Here is an 11,490-nt window from a genome sequence, read left to right as displayed (position 1 = left end):
GAGGTTCAGTTTATGTGACTGGGTGCGGGTATGCTGGCGCCAGCTCTTTTTCCCCCTTGCCAAATTGCAGTAATAAACACCTTCCTTGTAGGTGAACTCTAAAGGAGGGTGACACAATGCATAATATATCAGTTGATTTTTGTGTCATGATCACGCAGAACAGGGGGTGTTGCATGCAAACCTACCATTGTGGGGATCCATTGGCTTTGCAAGGTCAAAAGTTGTGTTTGCGTGAACGTTTGGACGGGATGGCGTGAACCTTAGGATGTGCTGGAATCCTGGATTGACGTGCTGGTAAGACTTGGGAAGCAAGGTGACCTACCCAAAATTTTTGGGAGTGCATGGGTGTGCACTCCAAATTTTGGAGTGCACTGGTGTGCATGTGGTATTTCTTTGGTGTGCATAAAGGCTTACCCTAAAAAATTACAACCATTCAATTTTGTTTTCATTGGTTCTAATTGGTTCCTTTTTTATAATGCTGGAGTATTTGAACATTCAATTATAAATAGGGGGGAAGTGTTTGAGGCTGCTTGATGAATATAAACTGAATCAATTAGGGTGTTCAAAGTTGACTTGCATAAAATCATAACACCATAAAATTATAAAATTCTGAGCTGAAAAAAAATATGTACCATCCAAACACTCAAATTACAGCAACATTTCTAGAATGTTACATATGAAATCATCACTTGAAAGTTTTATGATTTTATGATTTTATGTATTGAAAATTTTATGATTTCAACTTTGAACACCTTAAATTCCTTGGTGCACTATGGGTAAATCATCAAGATTCCAGAAGCTGCTGGGGGTGATCATCTTGTGTAGCAGAAATAGTCACTGAGCTGGCTAGCTGCGTAAATAATATGCTGAGATGAAACACACCATTTTTCTCATACATGCACACAATTTGCAACAATAATATGTCATCATTTAGGCTGTGTTTGGCAGCGTGTTATTACACAGCGCAATGTTTAAAACATGGTACAGTTGCGCAAGGCAATAACCTGTACAACCTTGCCTGCAAAAAAGGCCCAACTTTGAGGGCTTATAACTTGTGTAATACATATGCTAAAATTACATAAATAATACCTTTGGAAACTACACAAGCAGTAGAACATAAAAATATCTGGTGGAAGCCTGTAGCAAGCCTCACTTTTTTTCAAGTTGTTAGAGGCATTATTTGGGTATTTACCACATATTTTCATGTTCCCCCACTTTTTTAGTTTACAAACATGCTCAGTATGCAAAGTAGCATAATTATTACATGTGTTATCAGCCCTCAAAGTTCAACCTTTTTTGCAGGCAAGGTTATACAGGTTATGGCCTTGCGCAACTGTACCCTTACATACTGTAAACCACATTTTTTTAGGATAATCAGTAAGCTGTCAAAAAGTTTGGCAGTTTACTTCCAAATGATCAGGCCAAAAAAGAATGTTTTACATAATGTAAAGGTGCATGCCCTGATGATTTATTGTGTAATAATCACACTACCAAACACGGCCTTACGTACACCAAACACCAGGGTCTGCAATGAGGACAACTGCATCTCCAAGAGATCATATGTTTACTCCGTCTTGGCCCGTTGTTTTTTACAATACACTAGACTCTCAAGGCGGCTTCGCCGCTGCTCGTCGCAGACTGTGGAAGAATTTCAAGTTCAATTCAAACCCTAAGACGATCCGGTCGGCGAAGACGGCCTTGCCGGGGAAACCTCAGCTGATTGTGTTGTCTACACAGCGGGGCGTCCTTTATCCGGTGAAGGCGGTCAAAAGAAGGCTGGCCGAAATAGGAACGGCCAGAACTTCTCTTTTTGGCTATCAATTGGATGGTCAACGAGTTCACCTGACAAGGCGGGACGCAGTCTCACGGATTCAACAGGCGGTTGCAGCTGGCGGCCACGACATCGTTTTGGGGCATAGTTTCCGGGTTGGCGGAGCCTCCCTCCGATTTGCCTTGGGAACGTCGACTGGCGACATCTGCAGCTTGGGCCGGTGGAGCTCCGCTTGCTACAAACTTTACATCCGGCCGTACAGCGCAGAGGACACGCGGCGGTCAAAAGTTATTTTAAACAATGCAGCTCGCGACGGGGAGGAGTTAGAGTGATTCTACCAGTTTGGATTGTTTCGTTTGTATCTTGTAAAGTTCCCTTCTTCTGTGGCTTTTTCCGAGAGTGTTGGGTGTTCACGCGCGGCTCAGGCTCTCCCAAAAACCCTGAGTTTGAGGGCTTACGCCTGAACACCCCCTTTCTGGTGTTTGCCGGGAATAGTCAGGCTCTCCCAAAACTCTGAGTTCGTGGGCTTGCGCCTGAACCCCCACTTTCTGATGTTTGCCGGGAATAGAAACCTTCCGACTTCCTTTCTCTTCCCTGGTCAAGGTCAGTATAGGAATCATCCTATCTGCCTCTCCTCCCTAGTCACAGTAATTGAGTGTGGAATTGGTGCCAAATGAGAGGGAGAAAGGCAGGAAAGGTTGTTATTTATAGTGAGGAGAACACAAAAAAAAGCACAAGGCCCTTTTGGGAGGGATGGGTTGGTGCGCGGCCAAAATATGAGGCGTGACCTTGAAAAGTGACATACAGTTAGGGGCGCTAGGGTACTATTCATCGCTAGGGTAGCAGTATGAAAAGAGGATGATTTTGACGTACCCTTGCTGCAATGTGAGTCCTGCTGGCGCATGATTGACCAAGTTTCCATGGAAATCTCTGAATGGGGATGCGGGCTACGCTAAAACATCACCCCTCGTACTGGGTCCGAGGTTGTGAACAATTTTGGGGTCGAAACATGTGATATTCCTGAGGGTTCCTGACAAGTTCGGCGTCGAATTTGTTGTCAGATGCAATACTGTATGTAAGAAAAAGCCGAAGTCAAAATGTCAGCGGAAAAGATGACGGCAACGATTTCGGCATGTGATCTCGGAGAAGACATTACCCCTTGTATTGGGTCCGGGGTTCTCGACAAGTTTAAGGTCAAAATATGTGATCTTCTTGAGGGTTCCGGACGAGTTCGGGGCCAAAAAGACTCGTCAGATGAGAACCTGTCTGGGTAGTCTGCCGAGTATCAGGCAAAGCATCCCAAAGCGGCCGGTGTAGTGATCAAAAAGGAAGTGGCGTAGTTTGGGGGAAATTTGAGGACGGTGGAGTATACAGGAGCGTCTGTCACTTCATCGAAACCAGTTGAAAAAAGGGCGTCTTGACGAGTTTGGGGTCGAAATGTGTCTTCTTCTTGAAGGTTCCGGACGAGTTCGGGGCCGAAACAACTCGTAAGATGAGAAACTGTCTGGGTATTCTGCCGAGTGTGAGGCAAAGCATCCCAAAGGGGCCGATGTAGTGATCAAAAAGGAGGTGGCGTAGTTTAGGGGAAATTTGAAGATGGTGAAGTATACAGGAGCTTCTCTCATTTCCTCGTAACTGGTTGAAAAAAAGAGCACCTTCTAAGAATATAAAGCCTCGACCCGTCATGGTAGATGTTTCCCTTGCGGCTCCGGATTTTGGCTTTTTTGCTGCCGGAGCCGCCTGTTACAATGGGGGCTTAATGGAAAGGGGGTTTTAGACTGGTTAGCGGGACTCGCGCCAGTCTAATTGCTATGAAATGTGGGCGCGATGACTGTGTTATCCAATGTCATTAAAACAAAAAGAATGAGGGCAAACCCATGACAAAATTTTCTGTCAATCACTGTTTTATTGAAACTTAGATATAAGTGACAAACAGCCAACAAAATAACAACCAGTACACAAATCCTTTTGATATTCGGGGTTTTCAAGCTCTCCAGTATTGAGCTACCGCATGGATTCATTGAGCTACGGCATGGATTCTATGCCCAGGGAAATTCAAGTTTGAGTCAACAAACGGAGAGACAAAAATGTGAGAAAATGTCATGACTCGACAAAAATAGAGGAAGTGAGAGAAAAAAGAAACCCAACTTGTTGAAGACAACGGTGAAATAAGAAGTATCATTGAGCTTGTCTTTGAAATGTTTGATTGCTTCTTCTTCAGACAAGTCCAATCTAAATTTTTCTTGAACCTAAACATGGGGATGTAGATAAACAAAAGCGGAGGGTAAGAAAATAAGTGTTCGGGGAGGTGAAAGCAAGAAGTCAACAGACGGACCTTCATGACTGTTTTATTGGGCTCAAGCTTAATATCGGGGATGTTGGCCTTGATCATGAGGCCGACGAGATTGATGATCAAGCCGGAGCTCTTACAGAGATGGATAAAGGCGGTGTAGCAGAGCCGTTTGAAGCGTCTATAGTGTGAAGACTTGTTGCCGGCCATTCCGTCTACCATCTCGCACATTTTGATCAACGGTGGAAATGGCTTCGGGCCCCGGCTGAGGATGTACCCAAAATCCACATGGAGGAAATTCCTGCTAGGCGAAATCATCAGATTGTCTAGATGTCGGTCCCCCACTCCTAAAATATACGTTACCACACAGTATCCCGCTTCGGCATCAATCCCAAAGGAAATTCAAAATGGCATCAAATTATTGATTAGAAATATTCATAAACATTGAAGCCTGACATCAGGAAAGGAGACTCACCACAATTCCTCACAAAGTTTTCTAAAACACTGGGTAAAACACCATAATGACCAAGACTACCACTTGGATCGGGATTCGCAGTCCTGAGGTATTCCAAGATGCCACCAGGATAGACAGCGGCAACCTCGCCGAGGGTTTTAGAGGTGATGAACTGGACAAGGCCAACGGTCTGACCGGTGGCTAAGACTTTATAGGGGGTCAGGCGAAGATCAAGGTTCTCTTTCCTAAGGAGACGGTCCATCAAGCTGATGAGCTGGATTAGAGATGGCCAAACGGGTCCGGGTACCCGCAACGGGTGCGGGTACTTGCTACAAATTTCTCCAGTTTTGGACACCCGGACCCGGACACGGCACCCGCCGACGGGTACCGGCGGTACTTGAGGCGGGTACCGCGGGTACCACCACTGCATTTTGCAAGTGGCCTATTGAGTGGGGTATGTCCGCACCCCTCTTGATGGCCGATCATCGAGCGGAGTACACACCCCGCTCAGTGGCCGGCCATCGTGATCACCCCGTTCGATGCCCAATCATCGCGTGGGATGTGGGGGTATGTACTCCGCTCGGCAATGGCTGGTCATCGAGGGTGTGTACCCCTCTCGATGACCGTTCATCAAGGGTGTGCACCCCTCTCAATGACCGTTCATCGAGTGTGTGTACCCCTCTCAATGACCGTTCATCGAGGGTGTGTACCCCTCTCAATGACCGTTCATCGAGCGGGGTGTGTACTCAGCGACCGGTCAATGGTCATCGAGTGCGCATCCCACTCGATGGCTGGTCATCGAGGGCACCGGCCATTGAGTGGGACGTGTATCCTGCTTGATGTCCGGTCATCAAGCGGGGTGTGTACTCCGCTTGATGTCCGGTCATCAAGCGGGGTGTGTACTCATCATCCCACTCGATGGCCGGCCATCGAGTGGGATGATGTTGATGGCCCGGGCCGGCCATTGAGCTCACTTGGAGTGCACAACTGCGACTGACAACGACGGGTACCTGTTTGGTACCCGGGTACCCGGCGATTTTTCAGCCCAAATCGTATACCCGGACCCGTACCCGGCACCTGCGGACGGGTACTCAAAGGGCAGTGGCGGGTACCCGCCAACGGGTGCGGGTACCGCCAAACGGGTACCCACTGGCGATCTCTAAGCTGGATGACTAGTTGGTCTTGTCTGAGATCACCGCCGTCTTTGAAGATCACCGGATACTCCGTCCCGTCTGAACATCAGAGCGTCAACCTCAATGGGAACAGATTTGACTTGAACACCGTCAAAGACTCCGTGTCCACCCCCACAATCATTTTGCTTGAATCTAATGGCAAGGGGAAGCCTGTTATCTGACTTGTGCTCTCGGCAGAAAACAGTTGCGCTAGCTTTGCCGGATCCTTCAACACGTGTTTTACTTTTTCAATCTTCTTCGGCCTCCCGTCTTTTGATGTCCGGATCTCATTGGCCAACTTTGAAAGAAACATCACAAATGATTGTTGTCGTTGGATAGTCTCGGCCATCAATCAACCCATATCCGTCTTGTTGTCCAAAAAAAAAAAAAAAGGTAAATCCTGCTTATTCATTTTCATTCAGAGCGGAGTGCAGCTGGACTACTCACCTCACGCATTTTGTCATAGAATTTTTGCAAGACTCTCCCGTACATGACTTGCGTGGATTTATCTCCCTCGGCGCTGGCTTCTACGGTAAGGTACCAGTAGAACTGATAGCCCAAAACAGTTGGGTTTGCACAGCTTTTTTTGATCAAGAAGTCTTTGAGACTCAGCGGCTTGATTTGTGAGTCCCGTCTAGCAGGGGTTTTGAACACGCTTGGTGCAAAGGAGGACCTATTCTCCCTTCCCAGCACGGTGCTGCTACTACCAACACTGACTCGCTGAGAGGGACCAGCAGAAAAACGTTGGGATTGGGCTATTGGAGAGGTGACTGTACTCGATGGGCTGGTTTTGTTATGAGCTGTGCTGACTGAAGGTGACCGGTCGAACTTCAACGCTTGAACTGGTTGTAAGAGATGGAGCACCAGCTCATCATCCTCGGCCCGGGCGAGTTGTTGAACCGCGAACTGCTTCACTCGTGGCTCCCGGTAATCTTCTGATGGCCCTAGGAGCTCTAGCGCATCGTCCAGACTGATTACAGACCAGATCGGTAAGAGGTTACCAATCGCTTGACTGTCCTCCCCCTTTTCCAACCACACAACCGACTTGAGGAATTTTGTCAGAGCTCGCTTGTTGTGAGACAAATAGAACCGGAAACGCCATACAAGGTCCCTCTCATCACGTGTCAGTGCCTGGTAGGCGGGTAACTCAAGATATTCTGTGAAATCAACGGGAAAAGTTATCATAAACAGGTGGGCCAAACAATCAAAAGATGAAAGTCAGGGGCAGCCTGCTCACGTTCAGAACATCCCGCACACTTTTCTTGGGTCTCAATTTGGACCATTTCGGTGACTTCTGTGGAGTCCAGTGTGCTTGCTTTCGATTGGATTGTCATGTACCATATCCGGATCACCCACCGTGAAGATATCTGCCAGGTGATGAGGAGAGTAAAGCGCAGAAGTGTTGCCGGCGGCGGGCTGCGCTACGGTTGACAGTGTTGAGGGGAGACTTGGGGCCGGAAGCTCGATTTCATTGAATAGGATTGGAAAATCAAATCTGGGTAAGCCGACATACAAGTACATGTCCCAACTTTTTGCCGTTTCTTGCTTCACGATTTCAGAGATCAAGTTCAGCTCATCAATTCAACAGGAGTTTGATATTTGTGTGCTGTTGAATAACAATCGTGCCTTACAGCATGTATTTTTTCGATCTGCCGGAATGCCAGTTGATGAAGCCATTCAAGTCGAGGGAGATCACAGCGTTCTTGTTTTTTGACGAGCTGAAAGAAACAAACGAGAACAAATCAGTCAGGAAACCTTCCGAGTTTATTGGGAACAAAGAATATAAAGAAATGAGACATGAGACTGCTGTGTGTTTTTACCTGCTAACTTTTTGGAGACTGGCCAGCGGGTCACTTTACTCAGGAACCTCCGAATTCAATGAATTAGGATCACTCTCGGAAGGTATTACAGATTTGCTAGGTGTTGTCGAAGAAACATTGCCATCTGCTATTTGGTCATGCTAAAATAGGCCGGATGAGCAATTTGTTTGTTGGGCAATTCGACAGAGAAAGGAAAAAGTTCTGACGGACATGGACGAAACAACGTTGCTTTCCTTTCCTCAACGTCCGCTTTTTCCCAAATAGGGCAAGCGTTGTGCCTCCCACGACGGTGGAACTTGATAGTGGTAAATTGTCCGTGGTGGTTTGGCCAATTGACGTGGGTGAATTGTTGATTGACGGAGTATGAGAATTGCGGGTAAGGCCGTCTGGAAGGTTGACATCCAGTATCGTGAATGCTAGTTGAGCGGAGTGTGGCAGGTCTCAATACTTTATCGGTAGAGTGATTGGGGTCGCCCATCTAGACAGAAAACAGAAATTAGTTTGATCTAATCAGGTTTGGAGGAGACAAGGAGGACTAGAAAAAACAATTGGACAAACGTGAGAGAGGCTGAGCAGTTCTTGTGAGGAGTGTAAAAAGGCAAAGTCAATAGTTGGTTCTCAGCCCGTGCAACCTTGGTGGTAATTGAGTCTAGAACAGGCTCAAAATATTTGGCAGTGGTGTAATGAATTATCGAGATTAATAAAGAGGTTAGAACACTTTGGATCAGGACGAGTAGCCGAGAAGCGCTGTGATGTGCCGCAAGACTCATTTCGACCACCTGTGAATCGGCAGTGACTACGATGGTCAAGGCACGAGCAATGATCGATAACCTAAATACATGCAAGCGGGATGTTAGCGAAGCTGATGAGTGGACTCAATTGCAAAATAGGGCTTACCGTAGGGCCCAACAGATACCACAGTCTCTTCTCGGCCGACGTACTTTGGGGTGGTGCCTGGAGGGGGGAGGGGGGTGGTGGCGGTCGCTGGGTCTGCAGGATGACTCATTGGTGAGTGGGTTGGGAACTGGGATGAGTGAACTCCATGTCACCTCCAATCCAGCAACCCACAAAAACCACCGCTGACCACAACAGACCACATCAGCCCCTACACAAGTATGTATCACCGCGCTCAACATGGAACTCGGTACTGACCATGATCCTTAACTGTTTGAAAACAGGAAAACAGCACCCAATCCATCAACACACCAGGACCACAACAGCCACCCAGCCTCAGAGAAGGTAAGTATGAATCACCTTCCTCTCCATCTTCCCTCTCAACCTCAAAAAGATCAGAATACTGACCAGGATTGCCCACTCCTTCTTTTGCAAACAGGAACACTTCAAAATGTGTCAAACTCAACGCCAACCAACCCTCATCATTCCTTCCCGCATTCCTCTTTGAGTTCAAAGCCAACCCACCATCTCCCTTCCTCACCATGCTCCTCCTCAAGCCCAACGTCAACCCACCCTCATCATTCCTTCCCGCATTCCTCTTCGAGCTCAATGCCAACCCACCATCTCCATTCCTCACCATGCTCCTCCTCAAGCCCAACGCCAACCCACCCTCACTGTTCCTTCCCGCATTCCTCTTCAAGCTCAACACCAAACCACCATCTCCATTCCTCACCATGCTCCTCCTCAAGCCCAACGCCAACCCACCCTCACTATTCCTTCCCGCATTCCTCTTCAAGCTCAACGCCAAACCACCATCTCCATTCCTCACCATGCTCCTCCTCAAGCCCAACACCAACCCACCCTCACTATTCCTTGCCGAACTCCTCTTAAAGCTCAACGCCAACCAACAATCATCATTCCTCAACGCGCTCCTCCTAAGGCCCAACGCCAACCAACAATCATCATTCCTAGCCGCACTCCTCTCAAAGCTCAACGCCAACCCATAATCATTATTCCTAGCCGTGCTCCTCTTAAAGCTCAACGCCAACCCACATTAATTATTCCTTGCCAGGTCCCTCAAACAATCCCTCCAGCTCTCTTCCAACAGTAATGATTCCTTGCCAGTCCACATCCCTCCCAAGAAAGCAGTGACTGTGGAACCTAGAACAAACCTGTTGAAACTTTAGCTTTTTCTTTTTATAAAATCCCCTTGTTTCTTCAAGTGGAAGTAGCTGATAGTCTCTAGCATCATAACAGTAGATTAGTCTTACAATCATGTAGCATAAAAAATTTTACCATATCCAAGTCTATTAAAACCACATTTTTTGGGGGAAAAAATCAAGGGTTTCCCCTACAGCTGACCAAATTTACAAAAAAAATGATTGGTTTCCCCCTACAATAAAATAAAGTCAAAAACAAAAATAACGGGTTTCCCCACTAATTAAATACAAGAGGAACTGGCATGATGGGTGCAAGTACATTGAAAATTGGAAATAAAATCTCTACCAGCAACCTAGCCCCCCAACACTAGCATAGCTGCTGCACCTGGGCTCACACCCCAGCCCATCTCATCGGATGGGTCAAACAGTATGGGCAACACTGGGTCGCTAGGCTAACCATAGCGGTTAGCGTAGCGTAGCGCAGCGCAAATGCACTATTTTTTAGCGTAGGGTTAGCGCAATTGCACACATATGCGCTAACGCTACGCGCACGCAGTGCGCAGCTATTTTAGCTGATAGCGTAGAGTTAGCGCAGATGCGCGCAATTGCGCTAACGCTAAACATGCAGGGCGCAAAAGAGCGCGCGCTACGCTGCGCTACAGCGCCTTTAGCGGGAAAAAAGGGCTTTTTTTCCGCTAAAAGCGCTGTAGCGCAGCACAGCGTAGCGTAGCGACTGTAGCGGTGCGCTAACACTAACAAAGAATTGGCGCGCTGTTAGCGCCGCTGAAAATTAGCGCAGCGTAGTGGCGCTAACAGCGCGCTAACGCTATGCAAAATAGATGGGTGCTTTTTTGCCGCTACGCTAACGCGTAGCGCTGAAATAGCGTAGCGACCCAGTGTTGGTATGGGGTTGAAGGCCCCCAGCATAGCCAATGGCAATCTGCATAATGGGGGGCCCACTCTTTAGCCCCTCAGACTGTGCAAGTGCAACAGCGGAGGAGCGCAAGGATGTACCACCAGCTGGAATTACAGCAAAAACAGAAACACCTGGGGAGACAAACAGAGTGGCCAGATGGCCTCTTTATATATCAGTCCAAGATCTGTCCACCACCCGCCACCACCAGCAGTTGCCCTGCCTTGACTTCAGTCCACCCGGCCACTGTCTGACACCAAGCCACTCAACTTTTGTTGGAAACTGGTTTGGATACTCCACAAATTTCAACTGTTGCTCACAACCAGCTCTCCGCCAATTGTTGGTATGGCAATAAGTTTGACTCTGCCACGCCCTTGGTCTCCAGCCAGCCCTTCAAGCATCTTTTCAGGCCTCACCCCGTCTGTCTTTGCTGCTGCATTCACTGGGAATACTACACGGCCAGCCTAGCCTCCCTCGTTACTGCCAATCTGGGGTAGAGAAATATGCGAGTGGTCTTAGTCTGTAGCAGGACGGAGAAAGGCCTTGTGCAGGAAAACACTGTCAATGTCCGTCTACCCCTCCCGCCTGCTGTCCCACCGCTCCCAGATCCCCGCGCTGCTGTGGGACCCCATCCTGGAGAGCCAGCGGGTGCAGAGCAAGGGCTCCATCCAGCTCGCCAACCTTGGCTGGTCCCATTCCCGCACTGGTGCCACAGCCCATCTCTGCTGCCAGTGCTGCTTCTTGGAACATGCCCGTGACCGCGCTGTTGATGCTCAGCTTGGCCCAACTGAGTACCGGACTGCTCAGTCCTACGGAGTTTCATCTAGCAACAATGCCTGGATGGCCTCTGAAGACACTATCCCTCTCCCGGTGCCTTTCCAACAGCGTCTTGCTCACCCCCGCTCCCGACCACCCTCCTCCTCATCCACAGCCGCACATAGCTGAGCCGGAGGAGCCCAACCCCGCTGACCCGCTCAAATGCCTCATCCACGCCCAATGTCTTGCCTGCCACTCTT

General features: G+C 48.3%; 2 protein-coding genes across 2 annotated transcripts; one reads left to right on the top strand and one right to left on the bottom strand.

The window, feature by feature from the left end:
* Window positions 1-3,796: 3,796 nt before the first annotated feature.
* On the bottom strand, window positions 3,797-8,513 carry PtA15_15A142 (uncharacterized protein; the record flags this gene model as incomplete). The annotated part of the gene is made up of 15 exons (XM_053163318.1): window positions 3,797-3,810; window positions 3,915-4,020; window positions 4,107-4,438; window positions 4,537-4,789; window positions 5,689-5,747; window positions 5,871-5,985; window positions 6,135-6,302; window positions 6,342-6,844; window positions 6,925-7,108; window positions 7,201-7,228; window positions 7,319-7,405; window positions 7,547-7,634; window positions 7,718-7,985; window positions 8,062-8,303; window positions 8,405-8,513. The coding sequence occupies 15 exons, from the start codon at window positions 8,511-8,513 to the stop codon at window positions 3,797-3,799; spliced, it is 2,556 nt and encodes an 851-aa protein (XP_053027305.1).
* Window positions 8,514-8,660: 147 nt separating this feature from the next.
* PtA15_15A141 (uncharacterized protein) lies at window positions 8,661-9,408 on the top strand (the record flags this gene model as incomplete). Its single annotated transcript, XM_053163317.1, has 2 exons — window positions 8,661-8,746; window positions 8,841-9,408. The coding sequence occupies 2 exons, from the start codon at window positions 8,661-8,663 to the stop codon at window positions 9,406-9,408; spliced, it is 654 nt and encodes a 217-aa protein (XP_053027304.1).
* Window positions 9,409-11,490: the final 2,082 nt, after the last annotated feature.

Source organism: Puccinia triticina, chromosome 15A (assembly GCF_026914185.1).
Source record: "Puccinia triticina chromosome 15A, complete sequence".
Classification (NCBI taxonomy): domain Eukaryota; kingdom Fungi; phylum Basidiomycota; class Pucciniomycetes; order Pucciniales; family Pucciniaceae; genus Puccinia; species Puccinia triticina.
This window is presented reverse-complemented; position numbering and strand designations above follow the sequence as displayed.